Source organism: Mesoplodon densirostris, chromosome 4 (genome assembly GCF_025265405.1).
Source record: "Mesoplodon densirostris isolate mMesDen1 chromosome 4, mMesDen1 primary haplotype, whole genome shotgun sequence".
Classification (NCBI taxonomy): Eukaryota; Metazoa; Chordata; class Mammalia; order Artiodactyla; family Ziphiidae; genus Mesoplodon; species Mesoplodon densirostris.
Genome location: NC_082664.1, coordinates 134,438,201 through 134,462,096, shown reverse-complemented (window position 1 = coordinate 134,462,096; position 23,896 = coordinate 134,438,201). Strand labels below are relative to the sequence as shown.

The window sequence follows — 23,896 nt, the reverse complement described above, 5'->3', positions numbered from 1 at the left end:
ACTTTCTGATGTTATTGGCCTATGTTATAAATACTGAAGCAAAGTGATGGGTACTTGGAAGTTCATTATGCTGTTACTTTTTGGCTTTTCCATATGATTCAAATTTTGCATTATGAAACATTTTTAAAAGCTTCTGCCTTAATATTTTTATGTTTATGAAGGTATTACTTTAATAATAGAGGGAGTCCCTGCTTTGTCACACTTTTGTTTTCTTATAGAAAGAATATAGGTTCTAAAGCCCACATACTCAAAATATATATATATACACACATACACATATATATATAACTTATACTGTACATTGTAATAGAAGACATATAGTATTATAATATCTAATCATTATGTATCTAATTATTATGTAGCATTTTAGTGGAAGACTGAATGCACTATTCTGATTTAAGATGCTGGAAGCACATCCCCTCTCCTCCCTAGTCCTTTGGGTGGGAAATTCTTCCTCTTCTTCCTTTGCTTAGCAGATGCTGAGACGATCTCCTACTCCACATCAAGGGAGGAACAGCAGGATTCTTAAGCAAGTTTGTTTACCTTAGGCTTGTTGTTCCAGACATTAAACCTAGAGACTATCAATATAAAATAAAAATTGATACATTTGATTCAGTAAAAAACAAAAAACTTAAGGTTAAAAAAAAGGACAAAAAGATACCCCTTCCCCCAAAAAACTTCACCAGGAACTAAGTCAAGTCAAAACACACACTACAAACTAAGGGAATTATCTGCTAGATTACTGTATGTGTCTAAGGCCTAATTTCTTAATTTACAGAGAGCCTTTATAAATTAGAAAGAAAAAGATGAGTGACCCAAGAGCAAAATGAGCAAAAGGCCATTAGCAGAAAATTCAGTGAAGTTCAAGAGGACATATCCTCTGTCTCATTATCACCTGCAGAGGGTGAGCTTCTTACCAGAAAGCTTTTGCTCTAGTTCTCCCTCCCTCCTTGATGACTTTTCTTTTCTCATACCTTTTCACAGATACCTCTTCTTACTTTTGACTAGGTTTTACTTTCTTTTTTCACCTCCTGACTCATAGGAATATTGCAACTGCACAAATTTTCTCATATTCCCCCTTTCCTAAAGTAGGCACAAAGCTCTTTTGAGGATTTCCAAGTGTATTACTTATAAAAATGGAAAAACAGGTGGTGAGCTGAAGATTCCATTTTAGCCTCTGCCCACCCTGTTTGTTTTTTAATATAGATCCTGTAAGAAGAGATTAAAAACTTCACACAGTGGTAGAGTTCTGTTTACACAAAAGGTGCAAGCAACACTTCCGAGGCTTTCATTTCCAGTCTTTCCTAAGAATTAGGATTGGTGTAATATCTCTGGGTTTGTCAGATAAAGTGGATATGGGCTGATGATATTATGAATACTCCCTGTGGTGGTTGTCCTATTAGTGATGTCCTCTCCCTTTGCTATGAGTAGTCCTTCAGTGGAAAACCTTTCCATTCTCCTTCCATCCTTGTCTCTGTTAAGTCCCAGGTGAAGGACATTTGAGCACAGGTGGTATCAGTAATCCTAGGGCTTTGAATAGTAACAGTAAGTACTCAATTATTTTTATGTCGACACTATGCTAAGTATTCTACATGTATTATATGCATTTTCTCTTTTAATTTTCTCAACCACATCATGAAATCCTTGTGTAGATATTGTTCCTATTTTACATACATAGAAAATTGAGGTGCATAAAGTGTAAATAACTTACCCAAGGTAAGTTTATACCCACTCCAGAACCTGAGCTCTTACTTCAGATATTTGGTTGGAAAGTTGAAATTCAAGGTAACAGTAAGCCTGGTGGACAATAGGCCTGGGACAAACCAGGGTGGAAGAAGAGCTAGTGATAAAGTCAGAGAAGCAGAAATAGACTTCACGATGCCTTAGAACAAATCCTGGGGATCTGTTCTTTGTATAGATTCCTTCTGTTTTTAGCCCCCTGTGTTTTATCCCATGTCCTCTCAATTATCTGACACTTCCAATTTCAGAGCCTTTCTTGAGTTCTGTGGTGAACGAGCTTGCCTTTACCATCAAAGTTTATTAAGTATTTTCTTTGATATTTTCAGTAGTTAAGTTTTCTCTCTCCTGCCAGTACCCTAGTTCAGGCCACTTTCATCTCTCTCCTGGACTACTTTAGTAGCCTTTTAACTGTTCTCTTGTCTTATCTTATTCTCGTCTGTCTTTCAAGCAATTAATATAAATGTTTCACTGTCACTTTTTCTTTGGGTATATTTTCAGCATGGTAAGCTTGCTGAGCTGCTTAAATATAAGTCCAGTGAAATTTGAACTAAAGATGCCTTTTTTAAAAGTTGTATTTATTTATATTTATTTATTTTTTATAAATTTATTTATTTATTTTTGGCTGCCTTGGGTCTTTGTTGCTGCACGCAGGCTTTCTCTAGTTGCGGTGAGCGGGGGCTATTCTTCGTTGTGGTGCACGGGCTTCTTATTGTGGTGGCTTCTCTTGTTGCGGAGCACGGGCTCTAGGCGCACTGGCTTCAGTAGTTGTGACTCGCTGGCTCTAGATCGCAAGCTTAGTAGTTGTGGTGCACGGGCTTAGTTGCTCCACAGTATGTGGGATCTTCCCGGACCAGGGCTCGAACCCGTGTCCCCTGCATTGGCAGGCGGATTCTTAACCACTGCACCACCAAGGAAGCCCCAAGATGTCTTCTTTTATTATACATCTTTTACTGGTAAAATTTCACTGGAAAAACATTCTTCATTGTTCTAAAACCTTTGAATTGCATATAAAATAGGACATTCTTGAAAATCTAATACATGTGAATATATCTGCAGTTTCTGATGGTTTTAAATAGTTTTAAATAGGCCTCGATATTACTCTGAGAATGGGGTCTAAGTTCTGATAAACATTGAGGGTAAAAGTGTTTCAGATTGGCCGAAGTTGAAAGTTGTCTCTTATTAAATTTTCCTGATTTGAAATACTGATGGCATGTAGAAAGTTATATTTTTAGTATTTTTAATTACAGTAATTATTCTTAATAATACATGAATATTACCTATAAGAAATTAGAATATAAAACATGATGTATAATAGCTTATAATACATGTTTATTTGCTGGAGCCAGAATTAAAGGCATGTTGAAAGGATCCTTAAGTTTTTTAGCCCTTATTTTGAAAAAAGCTGCATTTCGTCTCTTTGATTCCCATTAATAATACTTATAATATAATTTCTTTACAATTTCAACTTAAAAAAATTACGCATACTATATGATTTGCTGCATATTCACAATCAGTGAAACTTGAACTGAGAAGAAATTTTTTTTTTTTTTTGGGCGCGCTGTGCTGCTTGCAGGATCTTAGTTCCCCAACCAGGGACTGAACCCACACCCCCTGCAGTGGAAGTGCGGAGCCCTAACCATTGGACCACCAGGGAATTCCCAAGAAATTGTATTATTTAGTGATCCTTTTTACCATAAGTAGTGCAAAAACAGACTACAGCATAGGAATCAAATAATTCATGGACAAATTAAAAATATTTGTCTCCTGGGACTTCCCTGGTGGCACAGTGGTTAAGACTCCATGCTCCCAATACAGGAGGCCCAGGTTCGATCTCTGGTCAGGGAACTAGATCCCACATGCATGTCACAACTAAGGAGCCTGCCTGGTGCAACTAACTAACTAAATAAATAAATAGTTAAAAAAAAAATTTTGTCTCCTGAGTTCTAACTCAACTTTCTGTTTGAATGTCCAACTAAATTTCACAGTTATGAAGCAGACATCATTTTCTTCTACAAACTTACCTTCCCTTACCAAATGTCTTATTTTTATTAAATGTATCGATCTTAAGTTTTAGAGTTCCCTGAGCCTTAGAGTCAACTTCAATTTTTCTTTTCCCATCATCCTCCACTTTTCACTGGTCACAAAGTTCTGTCAGTTCTTCATTTAAAATATATTTCACGGGACTTCCTTGGAGGTCCAGTGGTTAAGACTCTGTGCTTCCACTGCAGGGGGCACGGGTTTGATCCCTGGCTGGGGAACTAAGATCCCACATGCTGTGCAGCACAGCCAAAAAAAAAAATACACACGCACACACATATATATACATATATTTCAGATAATGTTTTATATAATATTTCATTGTAAGAAAGTGTTGCTGTTTTTAGAAGTCTGTATATTAATTTTGTATCCTGGAGTTTTACCAAATTCATTGATGAGTTCTGGTAGCTTTTTGGTGGTGTCTTTAGGATTTTCTATGTATAGCATGTCATCTGCAAATAGTGACAGTTTTACTTCTTTTCCAGTTTGGATTCCTTTTATTTCTTTTTCTTGTCTGGTTGCTGTGGTTAGGACTTCCAATACTATGTTGATTAAAAGTGGTAATGGGAATTCCCTGGTGATCCAGGGGTTAGGAATCCGCACTTCCACTGCAGGGGGCACAGGTTCAATCCCTGGTCCAGGAACTAAGATCCTACAAGCCACACTGGGTGGCCAAAAAAAAAAAAAAAAAAAAAAAAAAGTGGTTGAGCATCCTTGTCTTGTTCCTGATCTGAGAGGAAATGGTGAAATGCTTTTCACCATTGAGTATGATGTTAGCTGTGGCCCTGTCATAAATGGTCTTTATTATGGTGAGGTATGTTTCCTCTATGCCCACTTCGTTGAGAGTTTTTATCATAAATCGATGTTGAATTTTATCAAAAGCTTTTTTTGCATCTATTGAGATGATCATATGATTTTTTTGTCAGTTTGTTAATGTGGTGTATCACATTGATTGATTGTTGCAGAGCACAGGCTCTAGGGCATGCTGGCTTCAGTAGTTGTGACACGCAGGCTTCAGAGCACAGGCTCAGTAGTTCTGGTGCACGGGCTTAGTTGCTCCGCAGCATGTGGGATCTTCCCGGACCAGGGCTCAAACCCGTGTTCCCTGCATTGGCAGGTGGATTCTTAACCACTGCGCCACCAGGGAAGCCCCAAACTGTGTTTCTTGAGTACTTATTAATTGGTATTCTAATTAAACATTTAACAATATTCTTTGGCTGGTCGTTTTCACACTTACCATTAGCTATATAAACTGTTCCTTATTTCTTTGTTATTACTGGGTCCCCTGCATTTCTCTCCCCCCTCTCCCCTATATCAAAATTATAGGTATCAAAATCTTGGCATATCACTTTTGAGATGTTTTACATTTCTCTTCAGGATATTAACATTTTAAGCAGGTTTTGTTATTTTTATTTTTGGTCTCTCTTGAGTCTATTCTCAAGTACACTTCACTCTTCGAATGACTAAGAATTACAGAATAATTGGGCTTAATTAATGATGCTTTATCCTATAGTTGAATATTTGGAGTTGTAGTAGCTATTTCCTTTTGTTAACTTAAATATTCTTTTGTTAATTTAAATGTTTAATATTAAATATTTTATTTAAATATTAATTTTAATAGAAATCTAGTTAGAATAATAAAATATTTATAAGATAGTACATAATTTATTTTCCTAGATGATAAAAGCTTCATTTTATTTGGACTCTATTAATTTGAAACTGTGTGTGAATATGTACTAAGAGGTTTTGCTCAAATTTTACGAAGAATATTTAAACTACTTAGAGTACCTTCCAGGTGTCCTTGAATACATTAATTTACTTGTAAACAATATGTTATAGATTATTACTAAAAGAGGACCATCTGAGAACCTAGGTCATACTTCATTTGTTTGTCTGTTTTTCATCATAAGATTGAAAATTTAGAGAATCAGACAGAATGCCACAATTTTAAATTCTGTATCGTTAGCTAGCTTTCCCATAACCTGTTTTTTCTTTAACAGACTCTAAAGAGACAAAGGAAAGAAAGTCTTAGGATCATTAACAAAATCTTCAGCAATTTGCTTTTGTGGTGATGGTGGTAGAGGGAAGCAAAAAGAGAAGCAAGCATCCAGGAAGGTCATTTTGTGGTTAAAAAAACTAAGATCTGTTGATGGCTCCAAAGTATTAGTGGGAGGGAGGCAGACATTTCTTCACTATTATACTCTTTTGTCCCTAGCTTTAGTGAACATCCAGAATATTTTGTTGGCTAAGATTCGGGAAATGAATATACCACTCAGTATGCTTGGGAATAGTTAAAATATTTGCGTATTTGTTGTCCCACTTCTAAAATCTCTATAAAGGTTGTCATTTCCTATTTCAAATGTTTGAAGCAAGACATGAGAGGCAGTTGTTATTATTTGGGAATTTCAAGACTAAACCCTGAAATCATCTATTTGTAGAAATCTAGGATTTTAGAATGTATTTCCCAAATACATATACTTGTTAGTGCCTTGGTTTCTTATTGACAATTTTAGAGTGGGATTACTACATTGACCAAAAGAGGATAAGCTATTTGTTTATGGGATTTTCTGGTGAATATATTTCTGCACTGAATTTGTCTGGAATAAAAGAATATATAGGTCTCATTTAAGAAGCTTGTTAGGTGAAAATTGGACTTTCAGAGTGGTCTGACATTTATTCAGAATGTAAATATCCACAGTGTATATAAACTACTGGTTTAAATATCAGACCTTCAAAGTGATATTGAAACACCTTGATAAAATATTATCTAAAAGCAGTTAAAATCATCTAAAGCAGGGTTCAACATACTTTTCCTGTAAAGGACCAGATAGTAAATATTTTAGGCTTTGTAGGCCATATTGTCTCTGTTGCAAAGATTCAACTCTGTTATTATAGTGCAAAAGCAGCCAAAGACAGTACATAAACAAATGAGAATGACACCCAATACAACTTTATTTAGAAAAACAAGCAGGGGACTATAATTTGCCAATGAGTTTCAATTTGAAAAATATACTCTTTATGGGAACTCTCTGTACTTTCTGCTGAATTTTTCTGTAAACCTAAAACTGCTTCCAAAAAAAAGTCTATTACAATTTCTGGGACTTCCCTGGTGGTCCAGTTGTTAAGACTCTGCGCTTCCACTGCAGGGGGCGTGGATTCGATCCCTGGTCGGGGAACTGAGATCCCGCATGCCATGCAGCACAGCCAAAAAAAAAAGAAAAAAAGTCTATTACAATTTTAAGAAGTGTCCTAGAAAATAAGAATAATTTAGAAACAAGTAATGATCAAAACTTCCATGGCAACTCTTGGTTTTCACTGAGTGATAAAGCCACTGGATGACTAACTCATAAGTACCAACTGTCATGTATGCTTTCAGAGGGTCTAAAACTGTTCTGTTTTACAGGGATCTTTTTTAGCACTTACTTTATTCATTGATTAAAACAAACAAAAAATTGTGACATACTGTTACTACATTTGGTAACATAAAGATCCAGAGTACCTTCTTCAACACTTGTTGGAGAAATTGCTCATTTAAATGATCCTGAAATAGTAATTCCTGAGGAATTTTTAATTATGCTGCTATTCTGTCATTATTAATTATTTTGTTCGAGTTTGCATCCTACAGTACTTATTTTTCTTCCATGAATATACCAAGGAGTATGCTTTTCAATAAGTCAGCTAAAATATTTCAATCATTGGCTGTAATATCTATGTAATTCATCTGATAATTCATTTGAAAAATTCATTTAGACTGTGTTGCAGCTGACATAACTTTTGAAACTTAAATATGACTATAACATATATATCTACTTTTAACCATTTTATTGTGACATATAGCGCATACAGAAAAGTGCAGAAAACAGAGATGTCCAGTTTAACAAGTTATCATAAAGCAAACAGTGGAACTACCATGCAAGTCAAGATATAGAGCATTGCCAGCACCCCAGAGGTCTCTTACATGTCCTGTTACAACTATAACTCCTTCTCTTATCCCTAGGGTTAACCACATTCCTAATTTTTATAGTATCCATTTTCTTTTCTTTATACATGTACAGCTCTAAACAGTAAAGTTTAATTTTGCCTGTTTTTAAATTTTACAGGTTGACTCATATAGTATGAATCCTTCAGTTTATGACCATCCTTTATACTGTATTCATTTTAGCTACTCAACAAAAAAAAAATGGCCCAGGTAGACTGAAGTAATGGAATATTGACCTGTGTTAAGCCTGTCTTCAGTAAAACTGCTGCATGGGTGACCTGTCAAAACATGTTCGGTGCCTCTTCCTGCCCTTAAACTGTATTTTCTATCATGCAGGACACTGTTGCAGGTGCATAATGACAATCAGGATGGGTGACAAAAGGCATAGCACTTGGCTTTGAAAATAGATTTCTCATTGACTCTCTGAGATCTGGTATCACCCTGTAAATTTTATGGTGATAGGATTGGCTTTGTTGTATTAAAGATTAGTTACAAAGATTTTTAAATGTGAGTGTTGTATACATATAGTGGATACATATAATACACATACATACTTGTGTTTCTGACTGAAGAAACACTTTAATTATCTAAAACATTTGATTTTATAGAAAAATACTTTGTTTTTCAGGTGAAACTTCCACCGATGATGGAAATCATAACTGCTGAACAGCTGATGGAATATTTAGGTTAGTGTTGAAAAGTGAATGATTTTTATATCTCTTTCAAAATAAACCAAAGTTTTCAAAGCTAATATATTACCAAATTTCACCTTTTTGAGGCTATTTTTAAGTTATAATTTTTAATCTCTTAATTAAAAAATTTTATCAGTATGTTTCTGTTATTGGATGCCTTCTTTCTGACCAGCATTAAAATTCTTTAATATAAATAAAGAGACTAGTGACATCTAGAAAACAAGGTACATATTAATTCCAATAAACTACAGATTGGGAAATGGCACAAAAACTCTAACATTGAATGTAGGTAGTGTTTTAAAATATTGAGTAGACTTGAATTAAATCCCAGGAGGTGATTTAGAGCAGTGCTACCCAAAATATGATTCATGGACCTCTGTCAGTCTATAAAATGTTAGTTACCAGTCTGCAGTGAAATAGAGGCTTATACTAGAGTGTAAAACATTTTAGTCCATCTGAAATTTTTTGATAGACAATTTTTCTTGATGAAGGAAGCAGTGTACTGAATTGCATTCTTATGCAAGATTCTTATTTCAAAACAGACCATAATACACAGTTTGCAGACCAGTTGCATTGAGTAGAACTTGTTTACAGAGCAGTTTGTTGTATATCACCCTGCGGTCTTTTATAATTTAGCAAATAAGAATTTATATATTTATACTATTACCAAATCGGAAATCTTAATCCATATTCTTACAGCTGTTTAATAATTAAATTTTTATTTTAAAAAATCTTATTAGCTGATTAGTTTATTAATGCCATTCCAGACAACTAGCTAACTGATTTTTTTTTGTGTGTGTGTGAGGTATAGGTTTAGTGAAGTAATTGAGATTAGAGCTTTTGGAAGACCTTTTTCTTTTTTTTTTTTTTTGCGGTACGCAGGCCTCTCACTGTTGTGGCCTCTCCCGTTGTGGAGCACAAGCTCCGGACGCGCAGGCTCAGTGGCCATGGCTCACGGGCCCAGCTGCTCCGCGGCATGTGGGATCTTCCCGGACTGGGGCACGAACCCGCATCCCCTGCCTCGGCAGGCAGACTCTCAACCACTGCGCCACCAGGGAAGCCCTGGAAGACCTTTTTCTTTATGTAATTAATGTCATTTAATCCTGCTCACTGGCTAGGGAGCCTCATAGTTAAGTGTAGATTACTTTCAATATCTAGATGTCTGAAAATAGAATTTCTATTTAAACCTCTTTTACTCTAGCTTGGTGATTCTTAAACTTTGTGATTTCTAAATTGTATTTCATGGAAAAGGCTGAAATATGCTTAGTGCTTTTGATGAACAGCCAGTATGACTGCCAAGGACTGTGCAAAGGGGAAGTATTAGGAGATGAGATTAGAGGTAATGGGATCATATCATACAGAACCCTAGGCTATTATAGCAACTTTGACTTTCGCTGTGGGTGATTGGGAAGCCATTAAAGGATTTTGAACAGAGGACTGATGATCTGACTTTGAGTTTAACAAGAATTCTCTGGCTGTTATGTTGAAAATAGAACTTAGTGGTGTAAAGACAGAAGCAGAGAGATTGGTTAGCAAGCTGTTAAAACTGGCAAAAGATGGTGGTGGCTTCAAGCAGGGTAGTAGAAGTGGAGATTATAAAATATGGTCAAATTCTGAATATAGAGCTGACAGAATTTGCCCATCAGTTGAATGTGGAGTGAGAGTGAAGTCAAGGGTTACCCCATGATTTTTGGTTTGAACAACTGGAAGGACAGAGTTAATATCAACTGAAACAGGAAAAAATGGAAGGAACATGTTTAGGGAGGAATATCAGGATTTTGGTTTTGGAATGTTTATTGGCATTCAAGTGGAGGTATCAGGGAGGCAGTGTGATATATAAATGTAGAGTCTAGAGGAGATCTCAATCAGTGCTGTACAGTAAAACTTTCTGTGTCAATGGAAACGTTCTATATCTGTGCTGTCCAGTTTCATAGCCACTAGGCACATGTGGCTCTTGATATCTTAAAATATAGCTGATGTGACTGAGGAACTGAATATTAAATTAAATTTAAATTAAATTAAATTTTATTAATTAATTAAATTTAAATTTATATAGCCACATGTCACTTCTAGTTATTGTATTGGACAGCATAGATCTAGCCTGTAAATACACATTTGGGAACAGACAACATATATAAATGACAGTTAGACTGAGTCACAAATAATATGAATGTAGATAGAGAAGGGAAGAGATCAGTGGACTGAATCTTGGACCTGCCAGTGATTAGAAGCTGAGGAAGAGGAAGAATGGGTAGAAGCTCAGCTGTGTAGAAGAAAAACCAAAGACTAATTTCCTAGAATCTAAATGAAGAGTTTCAGTGAAGAATTAGAGATTAGTTGAATCAAATGCAGCTAATAGGCCATGCAGGATGAAGACTGAAAATTGACCGTTCATTGAGCCATAAGGAGGTAATTGGTAACTTCAGCGAGTCCACAGGATAAAAACCTGACTGGAGTGGGCACAGGGGAAAATTAGAAGCCCTTATATATTGTACATAGCCAGTAGGAATGTAACATAATGAAGCTACTGTGGAAAACAGTTTGTCAGCTCCTTAGAAAGCTAAATATAGAATTACCTATGATCCTACAACTTTACCCAAGAGAAGTAAAAATACATGTTCACACAAAAACTTGTACAGGAATGTTCATAGCAGCATTATTAATAATAGCCTAAAAGTGGAAACAACCCAGATAGCCATAAACTGATGACTGGATAAACAAACTGTGGTATATCCATATAGTGAAACATTATTCAGCCATAAAAAGGAATGTATTGATACATGCTGTAATATGGATAAACCTTAAAGATATTATGCTAAGTCAGAGAAGCTAAGTCACAAAATACCATTTATTATATGATTCCATTTATATCAAATGTCCAGAATAGGCAAATTTAGAGACAGAAAGTAGATTAGTGGTTGCTTAGGACTCGGGAATATAGGGGGGAAATAGAGATTGACTGCTAATGGGTATAGAGTTTCTTTAAGGGGAGACCAAAACGTTCTAAAATTAGATCATGATGATAATTTCACAATCCTATTAATATACTTTAAAAACATTGAATTGTACACTTTAAATGGGTTAATTATATGGTATGTGAATTACATTTCTATAAAGCTGTTTTTAAAAAGAGAAAATTGAAGGAAAGGAATTGAAAAGAGTATTTTAGACAAATAGAAGTATTAGTCTTAGGCAGTACAGATACTTTATCCTTAGCAATAGGAGGGAAGATAGAATGTATTAAAAATAGATGCAGGTAGGTGGACAGATGTGGGTGTGGTAACTTATAGAAGGTCTTTTGAATGCTTCTATTTTCTCAGTGAAATGGGAAACCAGGTCATCAGCTGAGAGTGAATATGAAGGAGGAGTTGTTGAAGATGAGAAGGAAGGTATAAAATTGTTGCCTAGGCAAGTTGGAGGTGAATGGGGAGATGAAGTATGATTCCTGGGCATTACCACTGGGGTTAGTGAGACCAGCCAACATTGGTGGTATGATTTCTTCAGTCACACTCAGCTGCATGAGTATAGGCCTGAATAGTGGAGGAGCAGGATTTAACCAGAGCTGGGTTTTTGCCAAGTGAGTATGTTGAAGAAAGAGTCTAGGAAATTGAAGGTATGTGTAGAGAGTGGTTATAATGATGAGCTATAATATTTAAGTTGCATAACGAGGAAATGAGGATATAAATATGTTGAAGAAAAATGTGATGGGATTTAGTGGATTGTAGGCCCTGATACAGCTGAAGAATTTTTGGAGCCTGGTAATAACAAAGCTGTATGATCATAGGGAAGGAGTTTCTGAGATAAGGTGGAATATAAGATTTTTGTTGGAAAAGAGGTCAAGGAACAGAAAGTCCAGGGTATTAGATGGGTCATCTCTATGAGTATTGAAATTATCAAAAATTATGGCAGGATTTGTGTCATAGAGAGATAGTGAGCTAGGAACGAGGCAGATTGACCTGAAAGTTGGTAGAGAACTATAACCAGGGGGGTGGATAATGGGTAGTATTATATGATAGCATGAGTTTTAAAACTGAGGAGTTTTAGGGAGGAGGGAGAGAAAGAATGACCCTAAGGAGCAAGTAGATCCACCTCCAGGCTCACCGGTAAAGAAGTATGAGAGAGAAAAGACATCTCTTGAGAGGGCTGCAGTGTCATCAAGGCAGAGCCAAATTTCATTTAGGTAGAAGATGAAGGAAACATTAAGAAAAGAAAATACTTAAAAGATTTGAGAGACCATGAGTTCCAGAGGACACTGAAATTCAAGATAGGAATTTAGGAGTCGTTAGTATAAAAATTGTATTTAAATCTGTGGAAATTGATGAGATCATTAAGAGAGAAAGTATAAAGAGAGAAGAGACGTGGGTCCAGGATCATCTCCTAAAGTTTCCCAGCATGCAGGGATTGGGTAGAGCAGTGTTTCTCCACCTTTTTTTCAGTATTGCCCCCGTAAGGAGCCTTTGTAGACATCTTTGCCCTAATCACTCACTCCAGGAAATTTTAATACCACAGATACACTGTATGTCTCTTCATGTTCTATGGCCCTTTGAAGGCCACAAACCATTATAATATCTAAGATACTTTTGTCCCTACCCTCCAAGAATCAGTTTTTGCCCCCTTGGTGGTAACATCGCCCCTGCTGAAATGCGTGGGTTAGAGCAGTGGTCCCCAAACTTTTTGGCACTAGGGACTGGTTTTGTAGAAGACAGTTTTTCCACGGTGGGCGGGGCGGGGGGGTTCAGCAGGGGCGACGTTTAATATACTGGGCTAAATAAACTATATTATTAAAATTAATTTTACTTCTTTCTTTTTACTTTTTTTAATGTGGCTGCTAAAAATTTAAAGTTACATATGGTCTTGCATTTGTGGCTTGCATTGTATTTCTGTTGGACAGTGCTAACCTTAAACTGTGCTGCCACTCCACAGCTTCTTATGTCATCCTGGCTCTGCTCTCTGTGCTGTCATAGACCGAGGCCATTTACCTAACCTCTTGCCTGCTAGTTATTACCATCACTCTACTTGCCTTTTTCTATTCTACCTTCTGAGACAAAATGAGCTCTTTTGCTGTTAGTTCCCATAGCTAAAGAATGCATTTGTAATGGCAGAGACCCATGAGCAGAGGCAGAGGGCATATGAATGGAGGTACTAATAGTATAAAAGGGTAAGATTGGAGTGGAAATAAAAGCATCGTAAATTATAATACCTCTTCATTTTACAGATGAGGTAACCAAAGCTCAGAAAGATTAAATTATGTGTTCTCTCCATCTAGGCACCTTCTAATATGATTTTTAAATGCTGAAAGGCTAGTATTCTCAAAAGTATATCCCTTCTCCCTTTCTACCACTCGTGTTTTTGATAGAGTATTTTAAATTCCTACTACTTGTCTCTTCCTTTTTTTTTTTTTTCTTTTTCTTATCCAGCAAATATTTACTGATTATGTACTGTGGACAAGTTATTTGGAGGTGTCAACAATACAGTCAACGTGGCTGCATAAATGTACTAAGAAAATGTTAACATGGTATTTTTCTTGGAAAGAAAATAATTAGTGCATCTTGGTATCTTAAATTTATCTAACTGTTAGATTTTAAAAATTCCTGAGGAAGCAGGACATAGAGTAGAGAATTTTTTAAATTATAGGGAAAAAGAAAAACTGACGAAGTAATATTTAGATCTAGGGTAGCTAAAGAGGTTTGGAAGTCCTGGGCGAGGAGACTCATCTACAGGGACAGCATGAAAGTAATATGATCCTAATGGGAGGTGGGAGAGAAGTGAGCAAGAATAATGTGAGGAGAGAGATTCTGAAAACCCTGCCTCACCAAAAGTAAACTTTATTTAAAGCCAATCCTGCCAAAACAAATTGTTTAATTTTCTAAGCTATTTGGATTTTGTTCTCTTGAGATTACTCCAGTTCTCTGGGGGAACCAGAGATACTTTTTCATTAATAAGCAAACACTAGTAGAAAGATTGTAAAGAAACCATTAAAGGTTTTCCTAGTACCTAGCTGAGGAGCCACGGGAATGGGAATTTTGATTGTCAAAGTTTAGAGGAGGAGGGAATTTTAATTTGGAAATTTCTGTTACTGGAGTATTAGAGCAGGGCCAAACATGGACATGGCTTGTTGGAGGGCTTTGGCCTCAAGAAAGCAACATGAAAGCTCCTAGTAAGTGCTAGGAGGTCTAATAAAGTGGGGAAGAAGTGTAGGTGGAAGGCAGAAAATGGTTAGGAAGATGAGGTAAAAAAGCACAACACAAACTAGAATATACACTAAGGTTTCAACCATCCAAGACAGTTTGTATGATGGTGAGACTAGCATCGTATTATAGTAAGGAAAATAGTTGTTAGGATGATGGTGCTGTCTGACTTTTTAAAAGTTAATTTATTTTATGTTTTGAACATAAATCCTACAAAAGGAGGTCAATGTTGAAGCATTTCAATTTTGCCCACAGTTGACTGTGTCTCTTCTTTTCCAAATGCTCACCTGGGATAAGTTACCTACTACCTACTGCCAAACCCTCTCTTCCTTTTTTGGCCTAATGTGGCTGTCAGGCTTTTGTTTCTTAATTTCTGTTTGTCTGAAATACCCCATTAATAGCCAAGTCTTATGGATTCTTTCTTTGAAATTCTTTCCTCTCTCTGTATACTGGTACTTCGGAACGTGATTTATTTCAAGCTCTTTTGTTTCCTCTACTCTCCAAATTAGCCTACATATCAGTGTTATCTTCTTAAAGCACCAATTTCATCCTTCACTTGTCTACTTAAAAACAGAAAGATTCCCTTATGATCTTTCACAAGCAGCCAAACTTACTGATGTATTATTTATGATTTTCTATAATCTGATCAAGGTTACCCATCCAGCCATATTTCCCACCACTCTGCAACATAAACCTTATGTATAAACCTCCTTATAAACTGCCCATATAGCAAGATGTTTCTTATATTTGCTTTTCCCATCATTCTTTCTCCCTCAAAGAATGCTTTTTCCTCTCACTGCCTTGGCAAGTTCTGCCAATTTTTCTGAATCTGCTTTAGATACTACCCCCTACAAAGGATATTTCTAAGTGCTACAGGCTTTATCAATATTTCTTTTCAAAATCACTTGGTACTTAAGGCCTTTATTACATTTTACACTCTATTATACCTTATTGTTATTTTATTCTGTTTCCTGTATGTTCTTTGCCCAACCAAATTATTAGTTTTTTAAGGGAAACGCTCATTTCCAAACACGTTAACCTGTTGCTAAACACGGAATAGACTTTCAATAAATACTGTTTTTTTCCAAATGTTTTTATTTATTTATTTATTTGGCTGCATCAGGTCTTAGTTGCAGCACGCAGGATCTTCGTTGCAGCATGTGGGATCTTTTTTTGCAGCGCACGGGCTCTTCACTGTGGCGCACAGGCTCCAGGGCATGCAGGCTCAGTAGTTGGCAGCGTGTGAGCTCTCCAGTTGTGGCCCGCGGGCTCCAGAGCCCATGGGCTCAGTAGTTGCAGCATGTGTGCTCTCTAGTTGTGGCACGCGGACTCTAGAGTGTGCGGGCTCAGCAGTCGCGGCGTGTGGTTTTAGTTGTGCGGGATCTTAGTTCGCTGACCAGGGATTGAACCTGCATCCCCTTCACTGGAAGGCAGATTCTTAACCACTGGACCACCAGGGAAGTCCCTCAATAAATATTTTTGATTGAAGTAGTATTGTTGACCAATTTTGTTATAAAAGTTAGATAAGCTAGACAGAATTCTTAAGAGATGATTTATTTAGATATCTACAACTGAAAGATGCTCCCTTAAAAACTCCAAATCAGTCTTTTAAAAATATCTAATTCTCTATTACAAACTTTCCTAAAAATACAGATGTCTATTGCTTCATATCACCCCAAAATTTAGTCACTTAGAACAATGAACGTTTATTATCACACAGTATCTGTAGGCCAGGAATCTGGGTGTGGCTAAGTGACTCTGGCTTAAGGTCTCTCATGAGGTTGCAGTCAGTGTGTCAGTTGGGGCTGCAGTCTTATCTCCAGGCCCAACCGAGGAAGATCTGCTTCCAAGCTTACTCACTTGGTTGTTGGCAGGATTCAGTTCCTCACAGGTTGTTGGACTGAGGTTCTCAGTTCCTCATTGACTGTGGCTCTCTGTGGCTCTCTCTCTAGAGGCTTCCTTCAATTCCTTGCCATGGGCGTCTCCAAAAGGCAGCTCAGAACATGGCAGGTGGCATTCCTCAGAGTGAGCAAATGAGAAAGCACCATGACAAACGACACAATATTTTCTTTTATAATTTTGTAAGTGACATTTCATTAATTCTATTGTATTTGATTCACTAGAAGTGAATCCAATGCACACTCAAGGGAAGGTGATTATACAAAGATATGAATGCCAGGCTATAGGGCTCATTGAGGTCCATCAAAGAGGCTGCCTCCCTTAGTCAGGCCATTCTTCTCTTGTCTGAAGATCTTTTCTGACCTCAGGAAAAGAGGAGTTGCTTATCTGAGTCTTTCCCAATAATTATTCTATTCTTAGCACCTAAGCTTTAATCTATGATAGCACATCTAGGGTCATTTAGTATTGAATTATATAATGTTCTGCATCCTGACCCTATTAAAGTTGTAGGAAAGCATACACTACAGTCTTTTATCAGGATAAATACAGAGCTCAAATGAGATACAGGATACAAGTATAGCAAATATGTTCTCAATTATTTGAATAAATAATGTATAAAATTTACTCAAAGCGTAGTTTTCAGTTAGATGCTATATTAAAACCTCAACATGTAAATATACAATGTGCCATGTATAGTAAGGATTCAAAAATATTTGTTAAATACACTTGCTTATATATTTCTGTGAATGAATTAATTTAGTGATTTAGAGTTCCTGTACCTATGGTGGAGTAAAATTGTTATCAGTTAGATTTTGCCATCTTAAAGTTCTAAATAAAAGCAAAAATAATAATATATATTGATGTTCATAGGAATTCCTTTATTATCAGAGTTGGAGAGGCTAAAAGAATACTTTTTTTAAAACTTATTTTAAACTTATTTAATAAATAAATAAATAAATAAATTTATTTATTTATCTTTGGCTGCGTTGGGTCTTCGTTGCTGCGCACAGCTTTCTCTAGTTGTAGCAAGCAGGGGCTAATCTTTGTTGCAGTGCAGGGGCTTCTCATTTGTGGTGGCTTCTCTTGTTGCAGAGCACAGGCTCTAAGCGCATGGGCTTCAGTAGTTGTGGCTCATTGGCTTAGTAGTTTTGGCTCACGGGCTCTAGAGTGAAGGCTCAGTAGTTGTGGCACATAGGCTTAGTTGCTCCTTGGCATGTGGGATCTTCCCGGACCAGGGCTCGAACCCATGTCCCCTGCGCTGGCAGGCGGATTCTTAACCACTGTGCCACCAGGGAAGTCCCTAAAAGAATACTTGATGCAGTCTTTAGAAGTTTATTTTGAATTTGAAAATAAAAGTTAATAAAACTATTTATCAACTTAGTGATTTGGGAGGCTGGCTGAGAAGTTAGTTCCATGTATCACCGTTTATATCAAAATTAATTCCAGATAAATTAAAGATTTAAACGTAAAAAAAGACAAACATAAAATTACATGAAGAAAGTATATGTGAATGTTTGTATACTCTGAAGAGGTGAAAATCTTTCTAACATGACATCAAACCCATCAAACCCAGAAGCTATAATAGAAGAATTTGACTATACTGAAATTATATATTTCTGTATGGTGAAAAGTAGGCAAAAAACATCACCATAAAGTCAGAAGCCATTATGGGAAAAAAAAATTTACCATGTATAAAAGGAAATGTTCTAATTCCTCTAACTGAAAAAGAGCTTTTATGGTTCAGTAAAAAAAAACAAATGATACTTGTATAGGCAGGCAATTCAAAGAAAAGTATATATAATTAATACATAGTTAAAAAGGCAAAACATGGATAAAAAGTTACCGCATGTATTAAAATGATGCTACATATATTTAAAAGGTATCACATATACTAAAAGTCATTTATAGGGGCTTCCCTGGTAGCACAGTGGTTAAGAATCCGCCTGCCAATGCAGGGAACATGGGTTTGAGCCCTGGGCTGGGAAGATCCCACATGCCGTGGAGCAACTAAGCCTGCACTCTAGAGGCCGTGAGTCACAACTACTGAGCCTGTGTGCCACAACTACTGAAGCCTGCATGCCTAGAGCCTGTGCTCTGCAACAAGAGAAGCCACCGCCATAAGAAGGCCGTGCACTGCAACAAAGAGTAGCCCCTGCTCATTGCAAAAAGAGAAAGCCCACGTGCAGCAACAAAGACCCAATGCAGCCAAAAATAAATAAGTAAATAAATTTATTTTTTAAAAAGTCATTTATATATTAAAAAGGTGATACCAAGTGAAAATACATGTATAAAAATATATCAATTTGGGGGAAGTATAGTTGCTTTACAATATTATATTAGTTTCAGGTGTACAGCATAGTGATTCAGTATTTTTACAGATTATACTCTATTAAAAGCTATTACAAAATAATGGCTATAATTCCCTGTGCTATACAATATATTCTTGTTGCTTATCTATTTTATACATAGTAGTTTGTATCTCAGTTCCATACCCCTTTCTTGCCTCTCTCTCTCCCCTCTCCTCACTGGTAACCACTAAGATACCAATTTTTTAAATGCAAAAAAAAGTGTTTGCTTACTTCTAAGAATGACAAACATTTAGAAGACTGATGACACCCATTCTTGGAAAGGTATTGGGGTAATAGTTATCTTGCTGATAGCAGTGAAACTTGGTAAAAACCTTTTAGAGCTTTATTGTAGTGACATGGAAAGATGCTTAAATACAAAGAGGAAGAAAAAGAAAGTTCAAAACATAGGATGTACACTGAAAAAAATATGTGAGACCTTAGCTAACAGTTAACATTGATTTTCTCTGAATGGGGGGGGTCAATATTTTATGTTACCTATTGCTACAATTTATAATTAAAATATATTACCTTTGTATTTAGAAAAAAAGTAACATTTTTAAAAGGCAACTTTACAATTTCTTTTTACAGGAGATTACATGCTTGATACAAAGCCAAAAGAAATTTCAGAAATTCAACGTTTAAACTATGAGCAGGTAATAGATACAATTTTTGTTATATTAAGATAGTTAATTTTTACTTACGGACATATTCATTGGTCTCTATCAGTGGCTTTTCTTTTTTTTCTGAATTTTTGAATTTTATTTATTTTTTATACAGCAGGTTCTTATTAGTTATCTATTTTATACATATTAGTGTATATTTGTCAATCCCAATCTCCCAATTCATCACACCACCACCCCCCCACCCCCACCCCACTTTCCCCCCTTGGTGTCCATACGTTTGTTCTCTACATCTGTGTCTCTATTTCTGCCTTTGAAACCAGTTCATCTGTACCATTTTTATAGGTTCCACATATATGCGTTAATATACGATATTTCTTTTTCTCTTTCCGACTTACTTCACTCTGTATGACAGTCTCTAGATCCATCCACGTCTCTACAAATGACCCAATTTTGTTCCTTTTTATGGCTGAGTAATATTCCATTGTATATATATATACCATATCTTCTTTATCCATTCGTCTGACAATGGGCATTTAGGTTGCTTCCATGACCTGGCTATTGTAAATAGTGCTGCAATGAACATTGGGGTGCATGTGTCTTTTGAATTATGGTTTTCTCTGGGTATATGCCCAATAGTGGGATTGCTGGGTCATATGGTAATTCTATTTTTAGTTTTTTAAGGAACCTCCATACTGTTCTCCATAGTGGCTGTATCAATTTACATTCCCACCAACAGTACAAGAGGATTCCCTTTTCTCCACACCCTCTCCAGCAACTGTTGTTTGTAGATTTTCTGATGATGCCCATTCTAATTGGTGTGAGGTGATACCTCATTGTAGTTTTAATTTGCATTTCTCTAATAATTAGTGATGTTGAGCAGCTTTTCATGTGCTTCTTGGCCATCTGTATGTCTTCTTTGGAAAAATGTCTGTTTAGGTCTTCTGCCCATTTTTTGATTGGGTTGTTTGTTTTTTTAATATTGATCTACATGAGCTGTTTATATATTTTGGAGATTAATCCTTTGTCCGTTGATTCGTTTGCAAATATTTTCTCCCATTCTGAAGGTTGTTTTTTGTCTTGTTTGTGGTTTGCTTTGCTTTGCAAAGCTCTTAAGTCTCATTATTTTTATTTATAAGTCTGTTTTATTATTTATTTATAAGTCTGTTTATTTTTATTTCCGTTACTCTAGGAGGTGGATCAAAAAAGATCTTGCCGTGATTTATGTCAAAGAGTGTTCTTCCTATGTTTTCCTCTAAGAGTTTTATAGTGTCTGGCCTTACATTTAGGTCTTTAATCCATTTTGAGTTTATTTTTGTGTATGGTGTTAGGGAGTGTTCTAATTTCATTCTTTTACATGTAGCCGTCCAGTTTTCCCAGTACCACTTATTGAAGAGACTGTCTTTTCTCCATTGTACATCCTGGCCTGCTGTGTCATAGATTAGTTGACCATAGGTGCGTGGGTTTATCTTTGGGCTTTCTATCCTGTTCCATTGATCTACATTTCTGTTTTTGTTCCAGTACCATATTGTCTTGATTACTGTAGCTTTGTAGTATAGTCTGAAGCCAGGGAGTCTGATTCCTCCAGCTCCATTTTTTTCCCTCAAGACTGCTTTGGCTATTCAGAGTCTTTTGTGTCTCCATACAAATTTTAAGTTTTTTGTTCTAGTTCTGTAAAAAATGCCATTGGTGATTTGATAGGGATTGCATTGAATCTGTAGATTGCTTTGGGTATTATAGTCATTTTAACAATATTGATTCTTCCAGTCCAAGAACATGGTATATCTCTCCATCTGTTTATGTCATCTTTTAAAAAAAAAATTTCTTTCATATATCTGGTTCTTATTGGTTATCCATTTTATACATATTAGTGTATATATGTCAATCCCAACTGCTTTTGCTGCATCCCATAGGTTTTGGATCGTCATGTTTTCATTGTAATTTGTCTGTAGATATTTTTTGATTTCCTCTTTAATTTCTCCAGTGATCTCTTAGTTATTTAGTAACGTATTGTTTACCCTCCATGTGTTTGTGTTTTTTATGGTTTCTTTTGCTGTAATTGATTTCTAATCTCATAGCATTGTGGTCGGAAAAGATGCTTGATATGATTTCAATTTTCTTAAATGTACCAAGGCTTGATTTGTGACCCACAATGTGATCGATCCTGGAGAATGTTCCATGTGCACTTGAGAAGAAAGTGTAATCTGCTATTTTTGGATGGAATGTCCTATAAATATCAATTAAATCTATCTGGTCCATTGTGTCATTTAAAGCTTGTGTTTCTTTATTAATTTTCTGTTGGGATGATCTGTCCATTGGTGTAAGTGAGCTGTTAAAAGTCCCCCACTATTATTGTGTTACTGTCGATTTCCTCTTTTATAGCTGTTAGCAGTTGCCTTACATACTGAGGTGCTCCTGTGTTGGGTGCATATATATTTACAATTGTTATATCTTCTTCTCAGATTGATCCCTTGATCATTATGTAGTGTCCTTCCTTGTCTCTTGTAACATTCTTATTTTAAAGTCTATTTTATCTGATATAAGTATTGCTATTCCAGCTTTCTTTTGATTTCCATTTGCATGGAATATCTTTTTCCATCCCCTCACTTTCAGTCTGTATGTGTCCCTAGGTCTGAAGTGGGTCTCTTGTAGACAGCATATATGTGGGTCTTGTTTTTGTATCCATTCAGCAAGCCTGTGTCTTTTGGTTGGAGCATTTAATCCATTCATGTTTAAGGTAATTATTGATATGTATGCTTCTATTACCACTTTCTTAATTGTTTGAGGTTTGTTTTTGTAGGTCCTTTTCTTCTCTTGTGTTTCCCACTTAGAGAAGTTCCTTTAGCATTTGTTGTAGAGCTGGTTTGGTGGTGCTGAATTCTCCTAGTTTTTGCTTGTCTGTAAAGCTTTTGATTTCTCCATTGAATCTGGATGTGATCCTTGCCAGGTAGAGTAATGTTGGTTGTATGTTCTTCCCTTTCATCACTTTAAATATATTGTTTCACTCCCTTCTGGCTTGTGGAGTTTCTGCTGAGAAATCAGCTGTTAACCTTATGGGAGTTCCCTTGTGTGTTATTTGTCCTTTTTCCCTTGTTGCTTTCAATAATTTTTCTTTGTCTTTAATTTTTGTCAATTTGATTACTATGTGTGTCAGCGTGTTTCTCCTTGGGTTTATCCTGCCTGGGACTTAATGCACTTCCTGTACTTGGGTGGCTATTTCCTTTCACATGTTAGGGAAGTTTTTGACTATAATCTCTTCACATATTTTTTTGCATCCTTTCTCTCTCTCTTCTCCTACTGGGACCCCTATAATGCAAATGTTGTTGCATTCAATGTTGTCCCAGAGGTCCCTTAGGCTGTCTTCATTTCTTTTCATTCTTTTTTCTTTATTCTGTTCCACGGCAGTGAATTCCACCATTCTGTCTTCCAGCCCACTTATCCATTCTTCTGCCTCAGTTATTCTGCTATTGATTCCTTCTAGTGTATTTTTCGTTTCAGTTATTGTATTCTTCATCTGTTTGTTTGTTCTTTAACTTTTCTAGGTGTTTGTTCTTTAATTCTTCTAGGCCTTTGTTAAACATTTCTTGCATCTTCTCGATCTTTGCCTCCACTCTTTTCCCGAGGTCCTGGATCATCTTCACTATCATTATTCTGAATTCTTTTTCTGGAAGGTTGCCTGTCTCCACTTCATTTAGTTGTTTTTCTGTGGTTTTATCTTGTTCCTTCATCTGGTACAAAGTCCTCTGCCTTTTCATTTTATCTGTCTTTCTGTGAATGTGGTTTTCCTTCCACAGGCTGCAGAATTGTAATTCTTCTTGCTCTGCTGTCTGCCCTCTGGTGGATGAGGCTATCTAAGAGGCTCGTGCAAGTTTTCTGATGGGCGGGACTGGTGGTGGGTAGAGCTGGCTGTTGCACTAGTAGGCAGAGCTCAGTAAAACTTTAATTTGCTTGTCTGCTGATGGGTGAGGCTGGGTTCCCTCCATGTTGGTTGTTTGGCCTGATGCGACCCAGCACTGGAGCCTACCTGGCTCTTTGGTGAGGCTAATGGCAGACTCTGGGAGGGCTCACGCCAAGGAGTACTTCCCAGAATTTATGCTGCCAGTGTCCCTGTCCCCACAGTAAGCCACAGCCACCCCCTGCCTCTGCAGGAGACCCTCCAACACTAGCAGGTAGGTCTGGTTCAGTCTTCTGTGGGGTCACTGCTCCTTCCCCTGGGTCCCGATGTGCACACTACTTTGTGTGTGCCCTCCAAGAGTGGAGTCTCTGTTTCCCCTGTCCTGTCAAAATCCTGCAATCAAATCCCGCTAGCCTTCAAAGCCTGATTCTCTAGGAATTCCTCCTACTGTTTCTGGACCCCCAGGTTGGGAAGCCTGATGTGGGGCTCAGAACCTTC

The 23,896-nt window shown here is 36.6% G+C and overlaps 1 protein-coding gene across 3 annotated transcripts in view; it reads left to right on the top strand.

Annotated features, from left to right (window-relative positions):
- MINDY2 (MINDY lysine 48 deubiquitinase 2) overlaps window positions 1-23,896 on the top strand; it is a 76,507-nt gene that overhangs the window by 5,719 nt on the left and 46,892 nt on the right. For 2 of the 3 annotated variants that reach the window (XM_060095277.1, XM_060095278.1), the window contains exons 2-3: window positions 8,385-8,442; window positions 19,472-19,536. The exons of the other annotated variant lie outside the window; for it this stretch is intronic. In XM_060095277.1, coding sequence (XP_059951260.1) covers window positions 8,385-8,442; window positions 19,472-19,536 — 123 coding nt within the window. The remainder of the gene's footprint in view (window positions 1-8,384; window positions 8,443-19,471; window positions 19,537-23,896) is intronic. 3 annotated transcript variants of the gene reach the window in all.